The sequence below is a fragment of the Echinops telfairi genome, unplaced genomic scaffold (assembly GCF_000313985.2).
Source record: "Echinops telfairi isolate 266 unplaced genomic scaffold, ASM31398v2 ScPeMD7_7412;HRSCAF=8450, whole genome shotgun sequence".
Taxonomy (NCBI): domain Eukaryota; kingdom Metazoa; phylum Chordata; class Mammalia; order Afrosoricida; family Tenrecidae; genus Echinops; species Echinops telfairi.
Genome location: NW_022111312.1, coordinates 7,774,362 through 7,800,727, shown reverse-complemented (window position 1 = coordinate 7,800,727; position 26,366 = coordinate 7,774,362). Strand labels below are relative to the sequence as shown.

General features: G+C 48.7%; 1 protein-coding gene and 1 pseudogene across 1 annotated transcript; one reads left to right on the top strand and one right to left on the bottom strand.

Moving 5' to 3' along the window:
• Positions 1 to 406: 406 nt before the first annotated feature.
• Positions 407 to 11,896, bottom strand: RFC5 (replication factor C subunit 5). Its single transcript, XM_004709555.3, has 11 exons — positions 11,776 to 11,896; positions 10,184 to 10,248; positions 9,823 to 9,959; positions 8,766 to 8,845; positions 7,054 to 7,127; positions 5,218 to 5,377; positions 4,346 to 4,427; positions 3,895 to 4,024; positions 3,396 to 3,473; positions 2,421 to 2,475; positions 407 to 1,302 (listed from the first exon to the last, which is right to left on the bottom strand). Exons 1-11 carry the CDS (start codon positions 11,838 to 11,840, stop codon positions 1,206 to 1,208), a joined length of 1,023 nt encoding a protein of 340 aa, XP_004709612.1. The 5' UTR covers positions 11,841 to 11,896; the 3' UTR covers positions 407 to 1,205.
• A 1,747-nt stretch (positions 11,897 to 13,643) lies between these two features.
• LOC101650250 lies at positions 13,644 to 14,290 on the top strand (annotated as a pseudogene).
• Positions 14,291 to 26,366: the final 12,076 nt, after the last annotated feature.

Here is a 26,366-nt window from a genome sequence, read left to right as displayed (position 1 = left end):
TCATTGTGTGGCCAGGGGGACTGGCGGTGGCCTTGCTCAACCCTGCTTGGCAGTTAGCCTTCAAACTTCTGGTGCCTGGAGGAGCAAACGTACTACGTGTGATGGGACTAATAGACGTCTCCCTTTCCAGATTAATCTGATGCTCAGACCTTGGAGGACAGAGTAGAGCCGCCCTGTGGGTTTCTGAGGCTGTCAATCTTTGTGGGAACAGAAAACCTCACTTTTCATCTGTGGAACGGCTGGTGGGTTCCAACTGCTGACCTTGTGTATCCGGCTATGCCACCATAGCCTCCTGGGGAAATGTGGTCCATGGTCGCAGAGATAGAAAAGGCTTTGGTGTCACTACAAGTTAAGGAAGTTGGTGTCTTCCTTAGTGGGTAAGGAAAGAGTCGCTTCACACAGCCAGTGTTGGTTTTTTTTTTAATTAAGTAATGAGTGGGAATATAAATGCAGAGTTGCTGTAAAATAAGCCGCTAAACTCAAACAGAAATTTCAATCCTTTCAGCAGTTGCAGGTGGAGAATCGGCCTTAATCTTTCAGGCTCTCGAGGTAAACAAGACAGTCTTGTGCAACCACAGGTCCCTAACAGCACAGCTTAAAGGACAGCTGTCATATTTAACATCAATGTCTGTTTATGCCCTCCAGTCCCACACCACAGCTACCAGCAATTCTCCTGTGAGAGGAAAGATTTTTTAAGAAAGGAGAACGGAGTCTATTTTATAAAGAATAGTCTTGGCCAGAAACCCATTCACATCTACGTACGTCATACAGACACAGGACTAACATTATAGATGGGGACTCAGTGATGGAGGGTAACTCTGTTACTAGAGTTGGAAACCGTGTGGACCATGTTGTGTTTGAAAGCTGTGTGCTGCGCATCTCAACGAGGTTGATGGCTTACTTCCCCCGTCAGCGCCGAAGAAATTACTGGGCACAAGCTTTAGGCCGTCAAGTGTTTGTTTCTCCAACCTTGAAGGGCAGGAAGATGACATGCATGAAAAACGCTTGCACATCCCTGCTCCGACCTGTCCCCCACAGGCTGTACTTTTCAACAGCAGGCTCACCCAAGCCTGGGATGCAGTTTTCCAAGGCTGGGGATGGCTAGCATTGTCACACCTGCCCAGGGCAGCAGCCTGTCCTGGAACTGACCCCTGTGGTCTGTTCACTGCTGGCCCGTGGGAACTGGAGCCAACAGGCCCTGGCAGCTAGGCCTGGGAGACAATCAGGTCCCTGGTGACTTGAAAAGCAGCGATGAGGGAGCTCAGCTGGATCTTCTCATTGGTGCCGAGAGAGAGTCTGTACCTGAAAGAAAGGCAGCCAGGTGAGACTGAAGATGGCCACCCCTCCCTGACTTTGGACAAGAGAAGAGGAATCGCAGGCAGGAAATCTGTTTGGGGGGTGGGAAGTGACACACATTTATCTTGGAGAGAATCTGCTGTGTCGGGCCTACGTTTTCTTCCCTGCTGTGAAATATACACCTGCTCTGGAAGAAGGTGTGGTGACCAAGAGCCGTGTCTGAGCACCACTCTGCTCCCCTGAAGGCAGACAGACAGAACTTCTTGGGCTGAAGGAGGGTTTCTCCACCCACCAAATGCAACAAGAATTCTAACCACGGTCTCTTTTCTTCTCGCTGACATACTTTACCGGGCTTTTCAGTTGGCACCTGTGGTTCCACCAAGGTGGGACCTGGCAACTCGCTGAGCCACCCTTTGGCACACCTGGCCGCTGAGAGCGGTGACATTCACAGCGTGGTGAACAGGAGGGACCTAATGTGCCGATGTAAAAGCTGAGGGCCAGCAAATGAGCGTGCCTGTGTTGACAGCTATTCTGACCAAGACGCTTTGTTGATTCAGTGATAGCTGCCAGCTCCACTGGGGGCTAATCACAGTGTTTACCAAACTAGGCAAAGTGGAAAATTGGGTTTATGTTGACTCCCCTTCTCTCTCCCCCCTTATGCTTTAGTATGCCAAAATGCCTCCATAACAGCTGGACAGCTAGGCTGGGCAGCCCCAAGTGACCTAGATGCACAACACTGACAGTCTGACTGAAATAGGCCTCCCCACCAGCCCGAGGCTGTGCCAGCTCAGCAGGGGTCTGTGTGCAGGTCCCCGCCCGCGGAACCTGTCCTTGTGTGTGCTTCATCAGAGCAGCTGCTTCATTTCCTCCAATGCCACCACCAAGTCAGGTGACCCGAGGTTTGAAGGCCTGGGACCAAGCAAACAGCCCCCGAACACCAAGCCCACTCCCTCCCAGAGCAGCCCTGCATAGACTTTCCAGGGCGGTAAGTCTTTATAGGAGCAGAGGGCCTCATCTTCCTGCAGAGCAGCCAGTGGGTTTGAACCGCCAAACAAGCAGCAACAAGAACCCATGACAGGAAAAAAGAGGAATAGGAGTAGAAACGGGGTAATCCAATTACTTACTCGATGTCTGCCATCTTGGTCAGTAACTGTACTCGAACCGAAGATGGGAAGTCAACTGAGGGGAGACAGAACCAACGGTGAGGTGCCACTGCTCCAACAAAGTCCCAGCAGGAAGTGGGGTTGAGGCGCCAGCCAGTGAACACAGCTGCTCTTGGCAGGCGCTCGCGCTGTCTGCCCCACGCTGTAGTGCCCTTTCCAAAGCGCTCGTACGCACACGGCTAATCATGGGCGCTGCTCTGAAAATGGGACAGCCAGGGGCCCGTGGCTTAAAAGCCAAGCTCTCACTCAGCCGTCCGTTTTAAAAGCACTCTGTAAAGTCATTTCACGCTCAGCTTCCACAGCTCGAGCCACCCGTATCTGTGGGCAGAGGGGAACACCCAGGCAGGTGGGAACCGCCAGCGGACATGGGGGACGGAGCAGCCTAGTGGAGTCACCGGGGTGACGGCTGTGTAGGGAAAGGCTCCAAAAGGCTGCACAGTGGTCGCCTGGGGAGCTGGGAAAAATACCCCGGGCCAGGACCCCCCCACCCCCACCCCAGGAGGCTGACTGCACTGCCCAGGACATCTTGTGTGCTCCCCTGGCTGAATCCGCCTCGGTGGAGGCTGTAGGAGCAAGTGACAGATTTGATTCCCAAAGACCTTCTTCCTGCTCCCCCATTCCTTTGAGGGAGAGCAGTCTTAGAACTTGGAACGAAATAGGCGGTTTGGGGGAAGAAAGTATAACCCCAGGAGCTTCTCTGCACGTTCTTGCCAGCAGGTCCTCAATTTCTGGAGTGGCTCTGGAGCAGAGTTCTCGACAGGAGCCAGGCCAGACTGCAGAAAACGGGTGATCAGAAAGATCCTTTTGCACCCGAGATTCGTGGCTTCAAGAAGGAAGCCTATGTCCCCATTCTAGGCCCAGCCAGCCCCACACCCCGTGCTCTCGAGCTTGCCACCTGCACCCCAGCTTCCCAACGAGGGGGACCTAGGGAGTTACCTCTATGCACAAACAGGTGTATCTCAGTCAGGATGTCCTGTAGCGCCAGCCCCTTCAGCGTTTTCAGCGCCATGATATCTGGAGCGGTGCAGTTAAGGCAAAGGGAGCAAGTTCCACAACAAACACTGCAGGGAAGGCTGCATCCACAGTGAAGACAATGTGCCTTCATACCAGGCCCCCTTCTCCCGTTTTCCTCGTTCAGCAAGCCCCTCAGAGAGAAGCAGCCTCGCTCCTGCCGGTATAGACCAGCCGCCAGCTTCCCTCCTGCAGTGGGGCTGCCTAGCTGCACAAAGGGCGTCAGAGAAGCTGCCTCCGGCCCACCCAGGTCAGAGCCCTTTGGGAAGAACCTGAGGGTGCTTCGGACAAGTCCCCAGACCACCTCCCATGGCAAGCTGACCAGAGTCACATCTGACCAACCTTTCACCAGCAAAGGGTAAGTGCTGGCCGAAGGGGCCTTGCGTGGGGCCCAGGCCCTCCGCACAGTGGTCACAGAGGATACTCCTGTAGGCTGTGGTGAAGTCTTCATTCAACATCCAGTCCAGGATGTTAGAGATGTCCGACTTGAGCGGGTGTCCTGTGCAGGTGTACACCGTCTCCTCTGTGACCTTCCCAAAGGCCATGTTGGTGCTCTGTGCAGAAGGATGGATCATGGTGGCTTTCACCACAACAGCTGAGGCAGCAATAGGATACGGGCACCAGTCGGACCAAGGCGGGAGGGGACTCGGCAGAGACAAGTGCTATGGGGTGGCAGGTGGCGGCTCAGAACCCAGAACCCATCGCTATTGCTCGCTGGTTCATAACCAACTGTCCTGACACAACTACTACAGGCAGACTGGGCGTGTCACTGGCATGTGCCAGGTCCCAGGTCCCAGGTTGTGTTGTTACTTTCTCCCATCTTTCCAGAAAAAACGGTTAACGGTTTGAGGGCTGCTGCAAGCCAGAGGCTGTACCTGCAAGATGTTCAGCGCCCTTCTCATATCTCCACTGGACAGTGTCACGAGTGCCTTCATCCCATCTTCGCTTATGTCAACTCTGAAAGGAAGGGGGGGGTTCAGAGGCCCGGGAGAAGACAGGCACTTGCCAGGGTTCAAGGTGACCCGGAATGATCAGAGACTGGAATTAGCAACATGCTCTTGACCTTTAGGAGTCTAGGGATGGCCGAGCCCACCCCTATTCACGGTGACCCTGTGGGAAGGCGCAGAACTGCCCCGTGGGTTCCCAACGCCATCCTCTTTGCAGACAGACGGCCACTTCTTTCTCCTGTGCAGCGGCTGGTGGCCTTGAATGGCTGGCCTTTTGGTTAGCAGCCGAGCGCTTTAACCATGGTGCCACCAGGGCTCTTAAGCACTCCCAGCCCCCTCAAAATCTAGGAAGATGCTTCTGTAGGACTGAGCTCTCAGTGTTGAGGAAGTGCACTGAGTTTTCCTTCCAGCAAGGCACTCGATCGCAGGGCTGAAGGCCTGCCTTCCAAACAGGCAGTGGCTCGGGGCGGCTACTGGCTGGGCATCTGGTCACAGCGAATGCAGTGCCCCGGAACCTTCCCTGCCCGTCAAGAAAGCAAGAGACGTGTTAACAGAAGAGACTCGGCAGCATGCGGTTTCCAGCACCACAAGGAGAGGAGGAGGCAACTGGGGCGGCTTCCAGGAGAGGAGCTTGGACTCAAGAACAGCCAGAAGCTGCTGATGATGAAGAAGGCCGGGAGCCACAGAGGTCCCGCCAGTGCTCTGCACTCACCTCATTTCAAGGGGGCACATCGGTCATCCCTGGCCCATGGACACCACCCCCGAAAGTCCTCCCCTTTCCCGCCTGGCTGCATACTCACCTCTCTTCCCTCACAACATGTTCCAGGCGGGGGACCATCAGTTCAGGAGTCAGGGGGCCAAACCGGAACCTGGTACACCGCGACTGCAGGGCAGGGATGATCTTGGACAGATAGTTGCAGATGAGGCAGAATCGGGTGTTTTCCGTGAACTTCTCAATCACTGGAAAGGGGAAACAAAGTCACCTCAGGTCTCAGCGCATTGTGCAGATTCTTCCACCTTGTGCAGTCATCATCTGTAGCTAGCTAGCTGCCTTCTGCCGTGCAGGGGGGGAGATGGCTTTCTGCAGACTCGACTCTACAGTGGGCATCCTCTGGAAGCCTCAGAGCACTCCTGAGAGAGCAATGACCTGGATTCAGAGACACGTAGAACACCGTTTCCCTCTGCAGGGACTCGGCTTTCTGCCCTGCGAGGAGCCCAGACGGGCACTTGGCCCACCTGAGATGGCTAGACAAGGGCTACCGATGCCTGCCTCCTCCTCTTACACACATGCTGAGAGAAGGTTCTTCTCGAGGCCCAGGCTCCCCAGTGGCCCAAGTCCTTGCTGACTGAAAGCAGAGAGGACTTGAAGCAAGCACTTGCCGATGAGGATCGAAGACCACAACCTTCTGTCTGGATGACACCCAAGCCCACACAAGTGCAATGCTAAGTAAGAGCATGCTCAGTGGGGAGAAGATGGACGTGGTCAAGAATGCTCTCTTCCTTAGATCCATAATCAGCAACCGGGCAGCGGCCAGGAAACCAAATGATGTGCTGCCCTGGGCGCATCTGCTACAAAAGACTTCTTCTGAAGTATTTAAAAAAGCAAAGATGTCATTTTGTGGACTAAGGTGGGCCTGACCCACGGTGTGGGATTTTGAATCGCCTCGGATGCATGTGAAAGCTGGAGGATAGGGAAGCCCAGGAATTCCCAGAAAAGTGAACCAGTATCTTGGGAGAACTACAGGGGAGGATGGTAACACTTCATCTCGGGTACTCTGCACATGCTCTCGGGAGGGACCGGTTCTTGGAGGACCTCGGTTTTGGTAGAGTCCGTGAAAAAGAGAACGATTCTTAATGGAGAAGGATTCACAAGGTGGTTGCAACAATCTGTTCACACACAGTTATAATCAGGAGGATGGCACGGGAAGGACCAAGCACGGTCTTGCTGTAATGTACCCACAGTTTTGATGAGTTGCAACAAACTTGGCACCCACCACCACCACCACCACCACCACTGTCCTTGAAGCGAATTCTGCAGCAGTAGTTCCCCAAAGGGTTGAGACACATACAAAGTACACTGTCCCTTCCCTGTCCAACTGTCCTGTGGGCAAATGTCAGCATTTGGAATGTGCCAAACTTCTAGTCGTATGTATCTCGGAGCGCTGGTGGCACAGTGGTTAGAGTTGGTGCTAACTGAAAGGTCAGCAGTTTGAAACCACCAGTCGCTCCTTGGGAGACAGACAGGACTCTCCACTCCCACAAAGAGTTATAGGATTGGAAATTCATAGGGACAGTCTGCCCTGTCCCACAGGGGTCTCTCTGCGTCGGCACCCACTCGGCGGCAGTGAGTTTGAGTTTTATGTTGTATCTCAGCACTCAAAAGGGCAGAAAGGTCTATCCAGCAATGTAGAGATGAAAGACTGTCCATCGCTTCCAAGCCATACGATTTCTCAACTTTTGAAACGAGTCCGACTGACGATGGCCCACCAGGGCTCATGTTCTGCTGCTGAACAGAAGAGGGGAGGAGGCCCCGACACAGAGAGAGAGAGATCCTAAGATGGGATCCATGAACCAGAAGATCAGACTGGTAAAAACTAAAGGCAAGCCCCGCCCGCCTCCTTTGACGCTGATTGTACCTCTCCTCAGGGCATTCTGGGCATCTTGAGTCATGGCGTCCGCTTCATCCAAGATCACCAGTTTAAAGCCTTTCCTATGGGAACAAAGGGCACCATCTAAAGACCTCTGCCATCTAGCAACTTCTAGCTCCCCATGTGCTAGCCAGCCCTCTCTTTGAGAACTCTGGTCAGAGGAGACATGTCCTCAGACAGAAAGGAACTACCTATCCCATGAAGCCCTCGACCCTTCTTGGGAAATGAGGTCCTGTCTGCATACCTGTTACACTGTATCTTCTGACTCCTGATCCTTTCTTCCGTCTTCTCTAACCACTCCACCCCTCTACTTTCACTGGTGCTTAAATGTGCTTTCTTGACCACCATCCTACTGAGCTCCCCCATCTCAATTCATGCTTGTTTCATTTGACACAAGCTCAGCCAGTCTTAGGACATAAGCAGTCTTTGGTTAACTAAGACTGGAAGTTAGGCTCCTTAAGGAACTGTGCTAAGGGGTCCTGGGGGTGGTGTTGAGTAAGCGTTGGGCTGCTAACCCCATGGTCAGCAGTTCAAACCCACCAGCCACTCCTTGGGGACCGATGAGGCCGTCCTGCTCCTGTAAAGACGTGTAACCTTGGAAATCCCGTGTAGGGTGGCCGTGCGTGGGAATCGACTCAATGACAGTGTGCTTTTCCGTCTTTCTTTCCTGGGGGAGGGACTGCTAGTCTAGGTTCATTGATCTCCTCTCCTACTGGTATCACAGCATTTCCTACCGAATCCCCACACATCGTGTTCATTCTCACCGCTACTTCTGACAGTCATTTTTAACCTGGACGCACTGGTCAAGGAAAGGACACACAACATACGCTCCATCAGGTCACGGATCTCAATCTCTCAAGACCCCGGAGGGCACTGTTCTGAGGGAAGTCCCTCACAGCAAGGCAGCTCGCCTGTGAGGCCACTGTGACAAAAGGTCAAGAACAGGTTTTCATCCCCAATCCGATCGGGATGGGAAAGGCAGGTAAATCACTGATCTACTCAAGGTACCTACTCAAAAAAAACCCACTCCCAGAGTTGATTTTGATTCATAGCAACCTTATACAGGATCCCCAAGAGTAGATGGTTAAAAAAAAAAAAAAAGTTTTGGCTTCTACATAGAAAAATAGGTTGAGAGGATCTACTCTCTCCTAGAATCCAAATGAGGGAAATTGTCTGACTGTGGGGGTGGTTTCATGGGGGTGGAGAAAGGTGGAAGGACTCGGGTGAGGGTGGACTGCCGTTTTGAAAGCTCAGGGCAAGGGAGCCTTCCAGTGTCAGGACCTGGATGGGCAGTACTGCTGACCACGGAGGAGACCTGCAGTGAGGATTAGTTAGTTACTGATCAGACCATCCTGCTGGGAACGGTCAAGGGTAAACCAAAAAGAGGAAGAACCCTCAAGGAGATGGACTGGCCTGGTGGCTGCAACGATGGGCTCAAACCTCACTGCGAGGATGGGGCAGCGGCCAGTGTTTCCTTCTGTTGTCTATTGGGTCCATATGAGTGGCAGGCACCTCCCAGGTACCTGACAGCTGCAGTACATTTTTTATCATCTGAACTATGCTCAGGTTTCCCAGCTAGAAAAGAAAGTTACAATGACAGATGGTGGCACTTCCCCACAAGCTTTTGACAGCTCCCCGCTAATAGATATAGCAGTAACACCAACAACATGTCTAGAGAGAACGATCCGCATGATACTTACTTAAATATTGTCCTTGTACTAGCAAAGCTCAGGACTGGTCCCCGAACAATATCTATTCCTCGGTCATCTGAAGCATTCAGCTAAATGCAGAAAGAGAGAAGCCAGCATCAAAATGTATGCTGGGATGCAGTCAATGAATTCTGGGTTTAAACTTATCTTTTATTCCATCCAGTTCAGCCAGCTAGGCCTCTGGGTCTGATGACAGCTCATCATTTTTAAGTGCGCACGCACACACACACATACACTCTCATAAGAAACCAGTTGTATTCAAACTCACTGACTGTCCATTCCATGGTGAAAAGACCTTTGAGAATGCTCACTCAGCCATAAACTGGAGGAGTCATTAATTGGCCTGGTCACACCGCAGGCACCTCTGGCATGAGCAGAATGGTGCGAATTTTAGCTACCACAATCTAGCCCAGCCCAGAGGTTACCAGATTGCTAGCACAAAGAAGTGAGAATATTGGCGGCAGCCAGGTTCTAAAACCCATAGCTAAAAATTAAGTTTAGCCTTTTTTTCTTGCAACAGATAACAATGTGTATATTTTTGTCATCTATCAGAGTCTCCGCAGTAAGCAGATGGCATGCTCAAATCCAGTTACTTGGACAGAATTAAATGGGATATCTTGAAAGATGCTTGCGGGGCAGGGGGAAACCACTACAGTTAAGGACATTGCCAGCCTTTGAGGCTGAGAGAGAAAAAGAGAGACAGAGAGATGCCTCCTTCTGCCAGGGCCCCATTAGGCTCTTTAGCTAATCCCAACCAGGAAGGAGCCAGAGGGAGAGGAATCTTGTGATCAGTACTTCCAGGGAAAGAATGTGGAGGAATATATAGGATCCAGTCTGCCCCGAGCGACCAGACATGAACTGGGGTGAAAGTGGGCTAGCTCCCCTTGGCCTCCAGTGGCTGATGCTAATCCAGACCAAAACGGCCACTGCAGAAAAGGGCAAATTACAGAATCTGATCCCACACAGGTTGCTTTTCCAGCGCCCACTGGAGAAACATACCTTTACAATTAGTTACCAGCTATTGTAGACGAAGACTAGTTGTGTTTACCTCCAAGACCATGGACCCAAATTCTTTATCTTTGTAGAGCTGCTTGGCACAAGCTAGGATGGTAGATGTCTTTCCCGTCCCGGGAGGACCGTACAGAAGCAGGTGCGGCAGGCGGTCCTCACTGATAAATTTCTGAACTGAGGATGAGGAAGAAATAGACACCCTCAGTTTCCTGTAGTCGCCACTGTCCACCTCAGCCTAGTGCCGCGCTCCAACCCAGGTGCAGGAAAGAAAAACCTGAAGGATTTCAACGCTCAAGACCACATTCAGATTCTTGAAAGTTATCAGCGGCGATAACATCACCCAGGAACTCACCCAGGTCCTTCAACTAGAACAACAGCAACTGATGGGGGACACTTACTGGTACTCAGGATGTCCTGGTGAGATATAAGATCACCTAGTGTCTGGGGCCGGTATTTCTCAACCCTGAAAAAACAATGGAATATACCAACACGAGAACAGTTTGTCAGAGGCAACAGAATCCTTTCAAATCCTCCTGAAAAGAAGAGAAACACAAGCCTATTTCTTTTTTTTTCTGATTTCTTTTTAATACAGACAGGTTGTCGGCCAAGGTGATTTTATCTCCTGGGGGTGGGGGGCAGGTTTGGTTGTCACAACTGGGGAGGGTGGGGGGAAAGGTCAGTATGCTCTTAAATAGACTACAATGTACAGGAGAGTGGCTACCCCCCAACATACAAAGTAGCTGGCCCCAAATATCACTAGGGCTAAGGTTTAAAAAGCCTGGCCTCATCCCATCTCTGCAGCTGCCTGCCCATAGTCTCCAAGTCCACAGAACCCTACTCTAGTTAGAAGGAAGCAAAATTAAATGTACCCAAGGTGAACAGACACACAGAAATAATAGAATCTTACTCAGCCATGGAAAGGCATGAGGAAAAACAAACAAAAGGCATGAGGTAATTCTGATACATGCCAGGGCTCAGATGAACCTTGAAAATACTATGCTAAGTAAGATGAGGCAGATATAAACAACAAGACATTACAAGTCATCTTTATTAAGTGTCCAGAATAGGCCAGGCCATACACAGAGATTTGTCTCCGTGGAGGGAAGAGGTGCACTGCTAAACAGGTCTGGGAGGTCTTCATAGATTTGGGGTGATGAATTATACTTGTTTAACTGGTTACAAAAATCAGTGGTATGATATGTGCTTCTTATTATCATTTTCTTTAAAAACGGATCCAGTTCTTAGACAAGAACAATCTGGAGTTTTTCCAATCGAGTCAGACCCAACCAGACTTTTCGATGCTTGACATTCTGGGAGTAGGATGGTTTGATCATTAAGCCTACTTTCAGGTAATTAATTTAACCTTCCTAAGATCCTGGTGGCTTAAATTGGGCTGCTAACCACAAGGTGTACAGGGCAGTTCTACCCTGCCTATAGGGTCACTATGAGTTGGCATCCACTCAGTGGCAGTTTTTGTTTTAAAGGCCGGTTGTTTCCACACCTGTGAAATAGAAATGAGTTCATGCACCCCGAATATCTAGTAAGCATGCCGTCTATCGCACACCAAGCCTCTTAAAAGATGCGAATTAGGGAATGTTGCCGTCTTCTCTCTTTATTATGTATGTGCGCACATAGTTAAGGAATTCCAAAGTAAGAATCGATCAAGAAGAGATTCTGGCAGGGAGGTCTAACGCAGGTGTCAAAAGAGGTGGGAACGAATCCCGTTTCCATCACCAAGGTGTGACAACCGCTTTCTTAGCGAGAAATGGAATATGGGGCTAGGAGTGGAGTGGAGCGCTTGAGACTTGCAAAGGGGCACGATCCTAAACAGGACGGGGGAGGTGGGGAAGCGGTAGGCAGGTAAACCTCCATCTCCCGCTGGCCGCGGTCGGGGGGCAGCGAAGCGAGCTCGGCCGGGGGCCCGGACATTCGCCACCGCCACCCTGCACCCAGCGCGGCCGAGCCTCCCACCGCGGGGCCGGCCTCCTACCAGGGCAGATTCCTGCTCTTAGTCGGCGCCGGTTGCTGCTGCTCCTGGGGCACGGAGGTCTCCATGGCGGAGAGACGAGGGTGACCGGGCCCACGGAGATGGCCACGCCTCGCCAGCAACAGCACAGAGACGAGCGGCGATCGGGACCCAGACCCTCGCGCGGGAGAGTTCGCGCGCAAACACAACTCTCGCGAGATTTCCCGTCCACTTCCGGCTTCCTCTCTCAGTCCCGCCCCTTTGAGAAACTGAAGCTCACGTTGCCAGGTAACCGAGAGGCGCCTGTCCACAGCCTCCCGTTTTCCAGGCCTGGCCGGGCTCCCTGGGGTGCGCGGGGCTTCCTGAGCCCACGGAGGGAAGGAGCGACCGAAGCATGGTCGTTGCAACCGTCAGTCATTATTCTCCCCAATTAAGGTCTCACGACGAAGGCCAATTCCACCCGTCCCCTCACACCGCGCAAACGTGTGCAGTTCAAAGCAACCAGGGCTAACAAAAACCATTAGAAGGAAAACACCTTCCCAAGAAAAGAGACTAGTTTTTGAGTATAGGTGCCCTCTGGAGAAAGACCCACAGCACCTTTGGGCCCCAAAGCGATGAGGCGGACCTTTGCTGCTGAAAACTCGACCTGTTTTTGGAAACTGTGGTTCCCTCATCCAGCAAAAGGTAGAGAACCAGTCTCCAGGAAAGCACTCCCGTGTGAGCATGAAAACAACAAACAAAAACAACGTGAGGTGAGTGTGTGTGACGGAAGGAATGAGTAGCTAACATGAAGTAACATGAAGACACTGAGGAGATCCGGGTATCAAAGGGGTAGCGCTCCCCACACCCCCCGCCCTGCTTAGTCATTTTTATGTGAATTCGTTCTTTTTTGGAATTTATGCTTCGGGGAGTCACCTATAGATGTTTTACCTTAACTCAGGTTTGAGCTTAACAATGGGAAGTGTTGACCATGTGCCAGCAAACAGAACCATAGGTCCTTTCAGCCTCAGGATGTTTTTGTTGACTAACTGCCAGGCAGGGCTTAGGTGTTAGCACTACCAGTCAGGTAAATCATAGAAGACTGTTCTCTGGCCCCGCTAGGTGACTTTCACATCCAACCTGCCTTTGAGCAATGGAAAAAAATCCATAGAGACTGCATGTGATAAATAAAGTAGCTTAGGCTAACTGCACTTTGTAAGGGGGATTTTTTCCCCTTACTACAATAAGTAAAATAATTGTGGTAACATTATGAAGGGGTGTCAGTGTAATAGAAATCTGCATTCATTTTTTAAAACAAAAAAGGACAGGAGAGTTGTACCTACGATTTTTTTTTTCCATTACACCGACCACCTGCTCATTCTTTGACTGTAGTAAAGGCTCACCTATGGTAGACCTCACCCCATTTACCCTACAGTACTGATCTTGCTCCTTCAGATTTCTTTTGGGTCCCCAAGTCCCAAGTTCTCACTTCTTGTAAGGTGCTAGATTTTACCATGACAGTCTGATTCCATAGCCCAAATTCTCAGCAGACAATAGTTCCCAAAGGGTAGTCCCTAGGCAAGGAGCACCAACCACCCTGGGGACCTTGTTAGAAATACTAATTGATCTCTCCCCTCCCCTAAATCCATTGAATGAGAAACTTGGGGTGGGGGCACCCATTTGTGTAGGAACACACAAGGGATTCTGATTCCATCAAGGGCTTCTGATGCACTCCATGATGCACTTACATTAATGTAAGGCACCCTAGTGGCACAAGAGTTAAGCACTCAGCACCCAGCGTTCTTTGGGACTAAGATGTGGTAACCAGACTAAAGATTACAGCCTTGGAAGCTCTATGGGGCAGTTCTACCCCCTCCTATTGGATCACTGTGAATTGAGGACAATGGGTTTAGTATTCTGGGGCTTTTGTTTGAGTTTTATTTTTACAAACAAATACCATTTGTGTGTGTGGCTTTGTTTGTTTTGTTATTAATTGAAAGTATACGCGACAGGTCTTCAAAAAGTGTGTCTGAGACCATAAGAACCAGATGATAATCCAGCTACCACTACCAACTGCTCTGAAAAGGATGGGATTAGAAAGTGCTAGATACAGGAAGTGCTTATTTGTTACAGTTGGGACCACCCACCAGCTTTGATGAGCTCATTGCATGTGTTTCGGCACCAGTCTGGAAATCCTCAAGAACCTTGGGTACAGCCGGCAGGTGCTGCAGATTGGCGAGGAAGCCTGGTGCCAGAGGTGTTCTTACGGAGTCCTTGGCTCTGGAGGTGTACAGGTACAAGAAGTCCTTATAAGACGACCTTTGGAGGGCAGATCTTGTCATCAGTCACGCAGCTGCAGGACGCTGTTTGGAGACTCTGGAGAAAGGAAAAGCAGCTGCACAAAGAGGGGCATCTCTTCTACTGTTCCTGCAGCACGCTTCCTGGGCTGTTACAGTCAATGGACTTATCAACACTAAAATGTTTTCCTCCTGGCCAGCCCGAAAAATTTTCTGCATTTTTGGATCAAGTTGTTGGATTACAAAAATAAACACTAAATTCACAACACTTAAAAAATGCGAACTATGGGACTTGATTAAATCAAATGTAATATAGAATATATGTTTTCAGAATAATATAATCAATTAACTATCCCTGTAGAATGCATAGAAAATTTATGATGTGAATATTTGCATTTGGGTTTAAATTCGATTGGCAATTTAGTAAACTTCCCAGATGTTCCCTAATCTTAATATTTTAGATAAAACAGGCATGTAGTATACATTCACACGTCTTTTCCCAGAATTCTTAGTGCATTTGGAATCATGAAAAAAAATGAATGAAATTTGAAAACTTCATAAGATGAAGTGCTTGGCAGGAACTATAAATGTACTCAGTCTGATTTTATACTAAAAAGATGAAGCATTATCAAAGTAAAAAAAAACTCAACTTTATTATGTGAGTTGGCATCATAATCCAAGGTATTGAATACCAAAGAAAAGCAAAGAGTGATAAGATGCTCTGAGAAATATGAAGGGACTTCAAAAAGTTCATAGAAAAAGGGAATCAAAAGATTTGGGGGATTTTTCTTAGAGTTTTTTAAGCCCCCTGTTATTTTTTAAAAACCCTTAATTTTTAGGGGCTTAATAATTCCCTGAAGAAAAAGATGATGGAGGCAATTTTTAATTGTACTTGGAGAAACTACTTTTATATTGAAGAGTAGAGTGGGGTAGGTGTATTCATTTTTGTCCCCTCTGAAATGTAAATGGTAGCATAATGTTGCCCAATTTCAAAGCTCTGCTGATTTGAAAAGAAAAAAATGAAAGGACTTCTACCAGTGGAAAAAAAGAAAGAAAGTGATAGATACAGATAAAGTATTGTGTGGACTCTTAAAGAATTGTTTTCAAAAAAGTAGCCACCCGAGTGAGCTGTCAACTAAGCCCACATGAAGGAAGCACACCAACATCAATGTCCCAAGGACTGTAAATCATATAATCCGAAGTTAAAGGAGGGAATAGTATCAGAGCCTAAATTGTGAGATTCTGGTTCGCAGAAGGCTATGGATGACAGTGGGAACCCCAAGATATTTGTGAGATCTGCACAGGGAATAAACCTCCAGTGATTTCCCTCTATCCATAATGTAGGAATGGGAATAAGCTAGTTACCAAACTATATTGGAGAGATGACCATAGGAGATCAAAATGATAAACCCGACCAGAATGGTTAAAATCTTGTCAGTATCTCCCCTGGGATACACATTGGGCCTGATCTGGTTTTCAACATTTTCTCTCTCTGTGTGTGTGTGTGTGTGTGTGGTGTTTCATATTGGGGTTTATCGCTGATGTAGTCTAGCATTGTGGGTAGCCCTCTTGCATTTTTGTTATGTATTCTTCTGTTTTTCGGTATATGAAAGCCATGAACCTATACAGATAACAAGTAGAATAAGGGTTTCCGAGGGGTACCATGGGGGCGAGGGGGTAAAGGGAGGCTGACATCAAGGAGTTCAAGAAAGAAGAGAAAGTTTTGAAACTGATTATGGTAGCAATTGTACACTGATACTGCTTGATGTGATTGAACTATGAGATGATATACTATCTGTATGAACTCCCAATAAAATGGTTTTGGGAGGAAACAAAAAAGGAAGAAAGTAATAGAATGGGAGAAAAATATGAAACTGAACTCAGAATCCTAAAAGAGACCAGGTTTATTGGTTGGATGCAGATGAGTGGGACACACACACATACCCAGACCCTTATTTACTCTTCAGGTCTAAAATTGAACGCCACCTGTGTTAGAATACTTAACCATTTCACTTTAAATGGGCAGCGTTGACCTAAGGACAGGCGATGAGGGAAGCAGCAGTGGAAAGTGGGAACACTGGGAGTAGGATGAGGCATCGTACATTGAAGGAATTAAAATGGAGTTGAAATAAAATGTGTATATTTTTTCATGTAAAACTGAAGATCTATACATTTTTATCTAAATCACTATAAAAAAGTTTATGGAAAAATTTCATTATTTTTAACTCCATTCCCCCCCCCCCACAAGCTTTATGAAGCCCCTGGATAGTCAGTCCTGTGAGCAAATTAATGAGCGTGTCTTTGGACAGCAGTCAAGGCCCTGGTGGCAGAGTGGGCTTTGAGTTGGGCTGTGAACTACAAGGTTAGCGGTTAGAATCCACCAGCAGCTTCTCGGGAGAAAGATGAGGTTTTCTACTCCTCTCAAGATCGAGAGCCCACCTTCCCAACACGATCACTGAAGACAAAATGGGGAGCTGTTATCAGGGGCTCAGGTGGGAAGAGCATGCTTTGAAAATGATGATGGCGGCCTATGTGCTTGACACACTGGAGGCATGTGTGGATTGTGATAAGAGATGTAAGAGGTCCCAATAAAAGGTTTTTAAAAATAAATAAAATACCCCCACCTCCGCCCCCCAAAAAAGATTGAGAGCCTTGGAAACCCAGAGAAGCAGGTCTGCTCTCTCCTATAGCTCTATGAGTCGGAATCACCTTGATGACAGGGGATTTTTTGTCTAGTTGAACCTCAATAGTCACATCTCTAAAATGGGCAGGAGTGGGTTGGGGTTAGACTCAAAACATTATTCTGAGTCCTGAATGGGCATGAAAATTATCTGGGGAGTTTTTAAAATGCCGGCATCAGAACCCTGCCAATTAAATCTGGGCACTGGAGTGCGGTTTGGGGGGTCGGTAGCGGGACAAGCATGAGCATTTTAATGGCTTTTTTCAGCTGATTCTCATAGTCTGAAAAAGTTTCAACTTCTGTCCATGATAAAGCCTCCAATCAGGGCAAGCAGGATCCTTGCACTGATTGGCTGAAGGGCTGATCATGTTACGCCGTTCTGCCCAATGAGATGTGCGGGGGAGCTGGCTAAGGGATTCTGGAGAGCTTTTCTTACTAGATTCCTTCTCCTTAGGAACAACCCGTGACTCCAAGACAAAAGGCACATTAAGGCCACCCGCCAAAAATTGCATGACCCTAAGCATCTTGGAATAGGCTAGGAAGGGAGAGAATGAGGGGGGAACCATGCCCCGTTTTACGGTGCCAGAATTTGTCGAGGGCAGAGTCAAACTGGGACGCTTGGCTGGACAGCTCCGTTTGTAAAATTGGCGGGCACCAAACCACCACCTGTACTGCACCCGGGAAGCGGGTCACGCGGGAAACTGCTGTTGCTGCTGCCTTGTGGATGCTGCTGACCTGATACAAACTAACAGAAAAACCTCACTGCCATCGAGTCGGTCCGCCCTGAGAATCCCCTCCCAGAGGGCTCTCATTCTCTCGCTCGTCTTGGATTATCCCACAATGTATTGGTTGCTATCGCTTGCTGCCTATCCAAGGCAGCCTCGGGGGCAACAAGGAAATGGACCAGGCCCTGAGCCAGCTCCCCTTTCTTCATGGATGGACCCATTGCTGCAGCTGGTGTGTCCACAAGGCGCACTGAAGGTTTCTCCAGTGTATGCTGACCCTCATCACCAACCATTACCCTCCTAACACAAGAGCCCCATAAAAAAAAAAAAAAAAAGAATAAACTGGGAGAGATGCTTTATGCTGCCAAGTATCATTTGAATGCCAGTGAATGGCAGTGACATCAGCTTCCCATCAAACTTGTGACATTTGGAACCCGTTGCCAACATAGGCGTTTAGAAGCTTGAGCCAAAAAATGCCGCTCCTGTCCACTGCACCGGTGTCATAGTTAAAGTTTATTGTATCAACCTGGCCGATAAACACATGTGGAGTTAACTGAAGGGTGGAGAGATAAAAGGCTTCGTGAACCTTGCCTTTCTAGTTCTCAGGTCTCTTGCTGACTTCTGATGGTCGGACCAGGGTGCAGCTGCCTCAGCCAGTTCCCTGCTCCAGCTGGCAAGGCTGACTTCCTGCAAGACATCCCCGAGGACAAGCCACATGGACCTACCCTGATGCAGCCCTGGGTGCTGGAGCAGCCGTGTGGAGACCCCTGCCAGCGCTGAGATGCTGACACACTCACTAATTCGCTTTCCTTCTGCAGTCAGCATCATAGTGTGTGTTTTGTGAGATGGAGAAGTACTTTGTGGATTGATGTCGGACATATGGGTTAATTTTGGACTTCTGGGTTTGGGCAGCATTGGGTTGGGATGTTTTCTTGATATGCACTTACCCTTTATACAAAACTCTCTCTTACACATGTGGGTTTCTGTGGATTTGTTTCTCTAAAGTACCCAGACTAATACTACCGGTATTGAGGGACAGCATCCAAATGTGGCCAAACCAAAACCAAAACCAAAACAAATCCTCCTTAGAGTCAGACACTTGGCAACCCCGCAGGTTCCAGACTAAAACTGTGTGACATAGGGTTTTCATGGGTGACCTTTGGGAAACCTATCAGGCCTTTCTTCGGAGGGGAACCCCTAGGTTCTGAACTGTGGGTAGCTAAGCACTTAATGGTTTGTACTACCCAGCCACCAAATGTTTCCATATATTCTGACTTGCCCTAGGAGTCAGAATTTTTTTTTTGAAAAAGATTATATTGTTACATCTTAAATGGTAGCAACTAATTGAAAACAAAACCTGGCTGGCTGAGCAAAAACAAAGCAGTTTGGTTTCAAGGACATGATCAAGCGGAGGATGTAGTTACCATATCTTCACTTTTGCCCGTATTCTAACCCTTCGGGGGAAGCTGGCATCCTCGTGGGAATTGTGACATCGAGAAGCACAGGCACGGACGATTATTATATCATCAGACTTAGACCTGGAGAGGCTTTAATGCGTGGTGGATCCTGGAGATAGCAGGATCCGAGATAACAAACACACTTAGCCATAGTGGACGTTTGCTCTCACAACTGGGTTAGAGAAGGGAAGCCCTGGATTTTATGACTCTCAGCACTGGAACAAACTTGGCTTTGGACACAGTGCTTCACTGCTGTCGTTTATTTTTATGACTTGCTCGTATGAGGGACTGGGATGCGAGGCTATCTTTGGAAGATGCTGGCAGAAGAACACCCAGCGAGTCTTTCTTCTGAACATGTTTGCATGAGTGACACTGGGTTTACATGAAGAACAAGGGCTTGAGGGGAAATGACAAAGGAGGATGGTCCTGTTTGAAGAGCGGATATCAGGGGAAAGGTCCATTGGGTTGGTGACACAACAGTCTCGGAGACTGACTGCCTGGGACTTTTTAACCTCAGGTCTTCTGGTCAGTTTGTCTCCTCTCCCTAACCCCAACTATTTTCCCTTGTCAGAAACTCAGACATTCCCAGCATCCGAGCTTAGGGAATGCATTTATGGTAATGTAAACATTTACTGATTAAGCAACTTGCACACTGCCCCATCCTGCATCGTCTTCACCGTGGCTGGCATGTCCAGTGTGGTGACTATCATCACCAAGGGTCTCTCTCCCCCTCCCTGGCTTTATGCTTCCCAAACATGATACCCTCCCACTCCCAGTAATGGTTCTTTCCTGCTGATGTGCCCAGTGTAAGTGAGCTTGGCAACATTCTGATGTGATCCCCAGGTTTTGTTCATTGGTGTCTGGAAGTACACCACCAGGCCTTTCTTCCTCAGTCTGAAAGCTTCCCCTGAAGCCTGTCCCCCACGAGGGACCCTGTTGGTGTTTGAAATACCAGTGGCCTGACTCTGGCATCACAGCAACATGCTAACCCCCACAGGACAACAGACTGAGAGAAGGGAGGTGGGCTGAATAACTAATGGCTGGTTAATCACCGATTCCTACACTGGAATCTCTCTAAGGTTGAGATCGAAAGCAACCTTCCATGAATGTGCTCCTTGCCACTCAGGCTCAAGGACAGGGACATGTCCACTCCTAAATGAAATGACTCTGGTTCAAAGTCCTCTCCTCCTGCTCCCTTGAGCAAAGGTAGTTGGGTGGTTGGGGCCAAGGTTCCTCCTCTCCCCCAGGGTGGGTCACTAGGAGGTTGTGGGGAAATGGATGAGACACCCTGAGAAGGACTACATGCACTTGGTCCAGACTGGGAATGATCCCGATGAAGATGGGCAGCCCTAGTGGGGGTCATTGTCCTCTCTTCCTTCAGCAGACAATGCAGCCACCCAGAACGTTTGTCACTTGCTTCCAGAGCCGCGGAGTTTGGGGTTCAGACATTGCATTGCTCCCACACTGCAGCCTTGGGACAAGCGCTGGACTACTAACTGCAAGGTTAGCATTTCAAACTCACCAGCCGCTCCTGGGGAGAAAGATGAAGTTGTCTGCTCTGGGAAAGAAAGATGGACAGTCCCAGAAACCCCATGGGGAGTGAGGGGGAACCACTACTCTATCGTACATAGTTACTATCAGTCAGAATCAACTCGGTAGCAGTAGGTTTCTTTTGGGGGACCCCAGTTAAGCCTTTCCACTCCTCAGAGTAGGGGATGAGAAGAGGAAGGGGCCTATACTCTTGCTACTCAATAAAGTCCAGGGCCGAGTAGCATCTGTTCCATCTGGGAACTTATGAGAAATACAATGTGCCAGGCCCCCTCCAGACCTCATAGTCAGGATCCGCATTTTAACAGGGTGGACTAGAGAAACAAATTCATAGACATTCATATGTGTGTGTAAGAGAGCGCTTTCTATCAAAGAGCAATTGTATATTGAGAAAACATCCCAGCCCAGTCCAGATCAAGTCCATCAGTCCAATATGAGCCCAGATGTCCGCTACCAGTCTGTAAGTTCCTCTTAAGACTCATGCAGCACATGCAATGATGCCAAATGCAGGAAGATCACACTCCAGTTGGTGCAAAGTCTTGTGGATCCAGTGGGGGTAGAAGCATCTCCGCACTGACATGGGTTTCCATGTGGCTTCTCCAGCTCCAGTGCTCTGGCTCCATCTGGCTTGTCATCAGGAATGCCTTGCAGGGAAAGTGTGTCCTGCTTCCTGGGAGGAAGACAGGAGTTCCCAGAATCCTCAGGAGAAGGCCATGCCCACACAGAGGCCTCATTGGCTATGACCTTATTGACAGACTAGACTCCACCCCTACACTCAAGTGGACAGGAGATTTTGTAACTGTCCCACAGGGTCTCCAGGTGACTTGGGGCATGTTTCCATGGAGAAGTGCTGGCCACTTCTAACCCATTACCTTACCCCTGCTCGCTCTGCTGTACCCTGCTATTGCTGCTGTGTTCCATCTTGCTGATTCTGACTTAAAGAGAACCCTACAGGTCAGATAGAATTGCCGCCCAAGGATCTCTAGGCTGTAATCTTTATCGCTTAACCATTGCACCACCAGGGCACTTGGTTATGGAATTCTTCAGGAAACTGGACTGCTCTTTTTTTATATAAACCACTCCCCCGCCTTCCCTCCAAAGACCTGGTGTTTTGACAACTCCACTCCAAGTCCCAGTGTTCCTTGGCATGAAAACCCTCCTGGGCTATAGTTTTAAGAAGCCTTGGTGATGTGGTGGGTTATACGGGTTGCAAGGTCAGCGGTTCAAAACCACCAACCACTTTGTGGGAGAAAGATGAGGCATTCTACTCTCATAAAGAGTGACAGTCTCAGAAACTCACAGGAGCAGTTCTTGTCTACCCGATCGGGTCGCTGTGAGCTGGAATTGACTCATGGCAGTGAGCTTGGAGTCTGGTTTGGGCTAGGCAAGCCCAACTTCTCGCAACTCTAGGGCTTCACTGTTGGGTGAGAAAAACAGCAGCCAACAAACAAATCCCATGAACACACCTTAGTCTTGGAAATGAGCCTGTAGCTTTTAAAAAAATCATAATTAAATTTGACCAGGGACAGAAATAACGTGATGGAGAATGTAAGAACTATTTCTTCTTCTGAACCTTCTCTGATTCTCCCTACCTTGAGACCAACATAATTGCCGTGGGCCAGACTGAAAAGGCAGAGGCAAAGCACTTAGGTGAGAACCTGTTGTGCCACCTGCTTGCAAAAAAGGGACAGCTGCCTCCTCCCCCATCATGAGGGTAGGGGCCCTGAAATAAATGAAAGAGGTGAGAAGTAGACCTGAGTGTTGGCAAACGACCATAGATTCCCATAGATTCGGTTCGAGGACAAACAGTAATACGAGATGCAAATTACCCTCATGATTTCATCCCGTGGCAGAGCTGCCCAGCACTTTGTTAATACCGTCATGCTACACTACGAACTGCTATTTATAGATGTCTCATCTCTTTCCTCCAACTCCCCTCCGCTCGCTCTTTCAAAGCATTTGGCCCAAGTTCAGTGGCAATGTGGAACGAGAGATGCAGATTCTAAAGAAATGTACTGCTGAAAAGTGAAGCCGGAATGTGTCACTGAAAATCAACGAGCCATGGAGGTCCCAGGTCTTCGTGGCAAAGAATCTGCACAGCTTTCAAAGGCACAGCTCAGTGTTCCCCAACACGGGCGATCCTCGGGGGAGCTAGAACGATCTAAAAGAAAATCAACCTTGCTGTGCTGTAGAGTTGATAGGTACCCATAGGAACCCTATAGGACAGGATAGAATGAGCCCTGTGAGTTTCTAAGACTGTAACTCTTTAGGGAAGTAGAAAGCCCCGCCCTGTCTTTCTCCTAGAGAACAATCCGGGAAGGGTTGTAAAAGCCGATAGCTACACATTAGCCTGGATAATGGTTTATAGTACAAACATTTTCCATCGTTGGGGATGTAGGGGAAAAAGGGGAAGTAGGAAGTGTGGGAATCTATGAAGTAGATGGTCACTGGATGGTTTAGAAACTTTTTTTTTTTAACTGAAGAGTACACGGCCCTCTTTCTTTCTTTCTTTTTTTTAAATTAGGGTAGTACCTTAAAATTACATCTTGTCTCAAACAGAAGAGAGTGGCAGACCTTCAGGAACTGAAAGTACCTGGCATGTTCAATATTACGCAGATCAGACCATTGTGTCTTGGGAAAGTCTGGACATTGATAGGTCTTCCTATCACATTTTCTAGCTCAAATGTAACAAAAGCAAACGCCTTTCTCAAGGGGATGTCAAATGAACATTTTCCGAGTCTTCTGGGAGTAAATGATACCGTACCTTTTTGCTTTTTTTCTCTCGCGCTAAATTTAAGCGACGCTGGACCAAAGCAGCATATTCAAGACATCTCATTTTGGGAAATGTCAGCCAGCACTGGCTTGTTAGATATTGGTTATCTTCAGTTAGTGCCAAATTAATTAACAGAAAATCTGTTCTTCACGCTCAGGTCGAATGAGTGCCGCGTTTTGTACAGATTCTCATTTTTTTTTTCCTGTTGAGCAATACGATCACCTGAGTAGGTGATTTTGAAATTTTGATTGAGGATAAGCTGTGTAAAATCATCACATAAAAAGGGCATCCGCGGGGAAAATAGTTCATTTTTTTTAATTGCATAATTCCAAATGCCAGCGAAGGGGTTGGTGTGTTTGGATAGTCACATGGCGGAATTCCATACGTACACATCCAAAAGTATCCATCTGCTTTCCACCAGGATGGGCTTCACTGGTAAGATCTCGGTGTACCCAAATGTGTAGGACTTGGCATTACGAAACTCGCAAAAGCAAAATCGTGGGATTTCTTAAAAAACAAAACAAAACACCAATTAGTGAGGCTTAGAAAGTGATTCCAAGTCTGCAATATGGTCTTGGAAGAACAAGAAAACAAGATAATGTACCCACGTCTTTCCATACTCCTGAGTGACCACAGGGAGAAGACACACTGACACCTGCACATTCTAAAGCCTCAGGGAATTTACCTGATTGAGGAGGCCTGGTGACTCGGTGGTTAAAGTGCTTGGCTGCACACTGAAAAGTTGGTGGTTTGAACTCAGTAGCCCACACCAGCCGCTGTGCAGTCAAAAGAGGAGACAATCTACTTGTGTATTATTCTGGGTGCATTGGAGAAGCAAATCCACGGAAACTCATGTGTAAGAGAGAGTTTTATATAAAGGGTAAGTGCGCATCAAGAAAACATCCCAACCCAGTGCTGTCCAACCCCACCAGTCCAACATTAACCCATATGTCCACCACCAGTCCATAAAGCGCTCCGCCATCTCACAAAACACATACTATGATGCTGACTGAAGGAGGAAAGTCAAATCAGTGAACGTGTAAGCATCTCAGCGTTGGCAGGGGTCGCCACACGGCTGCTCCAGCACCCAGGGCTGCATTGGGGTAGGTCCATGTGGCTTCTCCTCAGGGATGTCTTGCAGGAAGTGAGGCCTTGCCAGTTGAAGCAGGGAACTGGGTAAGGCAGCTGCATCCTGGTCTGACCATCAGAAAGCAAGAGATCGGAGAACTAGAAAGGTGAGGCTCATGGAGCCATTTATCTCTCCGCCCTTCAGTTAACCCCACATGTGTTTATCGGTCAGGTTGGCGCAATAAACTAACTACCTCAACTGTGTAGAGATGACAGCCTTGGAAACCCTATGGGGTCATTCTTCTGTGCCCTATCGGGTCGCGGTGAGTGGGCAGCGGATGGGTGCTGTTATGAATAGAATTGTGTTCCTGCAAAAAGGTGTGTCTTGACACCTGTACACCTGTACAGGTGAATGGGACCTTGTTTGAGGAGATGGGGCTTCCTCTGCAGGTGTTTCCAGTCAATGGTATTCATACTGTATTGAAACAAAAAACAACCACCCCAGATTCTTGGCCATCGAGTTGGTTTGACTCATCACTGCTCACTGCCATGCAGTCGATTCTGACTCATAACGACCCTATATGACAGAGTAGAACTGCCCCAGTGGGTTCCCCTGGCTGAAAATCTTTATGGGAGCAAGAAACCGCATCGTTCTCCAAAGGAGCAGTTGGTGGGTTCAAACTAGCAGCCCAACTCATGACCCACTGTGTCATCAGGGTAAGGCCTGATCCAAACCTTTTCTGAGCCGTAAGGGTGTGGAGGAAAGAGCAGCCCTGGAGTCAGAGTCACACACAAGAGAAAGACACACCCCAAAGCAGCCGGAGAACCCACCGCGGGCTGCCGGCAGCCACCACAAGCTGGGACGGTGGCTTGGCACAGCTCCTGTCTCAAAGCCCTCACAAAGAAGCAACATGACTGACACCTGGATTGGGACTTCTGGCCTCTGGAATTTGTGAGAAAGTAAATTTCTGTTCTTGAAAACCACTCAAGTGTAGTATTTTGTGGTGGAAGCCCGAAAACACGAAGACATACACTTTTTAAGCTCAACTGTCCACGTGTTGAGAAATAAATGGAATCCAAGTGAGCCCGGCCCTATGAATATCTGCATTGAGAATATGCTTCCACATCTTCCATTAAAAGTACTCTCAGCTGCCCCAACGTTGGCACTAAGCTATAGTTAATAAACTTACTGTTTGGTAGGTAGCAACTTTATGAACAGAATGTTCTTGTTGGGTGCTGCCAAGTTGATTCTAACTCACAGTGACGCCATGTGATGGAGTATAACTGCCTCCGCCGTGTTCTAAGGCTGTAACCTTGATAGAAGCAGATTGCTGCATCTTTCTCCCGCAGAGCTGCTGCATGGGCTCACACCACCAACCTTCTGGTTAACAGCCCGCCACTTAGCCATTGCACTTCCAGGGCTCCTGAGGGTTGCTATTGAACTGGGAAGGTAATTGTGATAGATTATCTGCAAAGATGGAAACCAACAAGACCTCTCATCACTATGAGACTAGTTGGCTCCTCCCATCAAGAGGTGGAGTCTATTTCTTCCCCTGACTCCAAAGGAATGTCTTTGACCTAGAGCAGTGGTTCTCAACCTTCATAATGCCACGACCCTTCCATACAGTTCATGTTGTGGTGACCCCCCCAACCATAAAATTATTTTCCTTGCTCCTTCAACACTGTCATTTTGCTACTGTGATGAATCGGGCGACCCCTGTGAAAGGGCTGTTTGACCCCCCAAAGGGGTCTCGACCCACAGGTTGAGAACCTCTGGCTTAGAGACTGTGGCTAACGTGCGTGTCTTCCACATTGGAGTCCAGGCCTGAAAGGCCTTGTCCCTTTCTCCCACTTTCACAAGATAGATACTCTCTGCATGCAAAGAAGTCCAAGCTCTCCTGCTAGCGAAAGCTGTCAAGTGGTGGGCAACGGAGGACCCTAGCTGACAGCCAGAAAAGAAGCTCCAAACATGAGTCCACTGACCCAGAGCAACCCGATGCACAACAGAGCAAAGCAGTGCCCAGTCCTGCACTGTCCTCACAATGGTTCCTCCGCCTGGGCCCGTGATTGCAGTGACAAGAGTCGTCC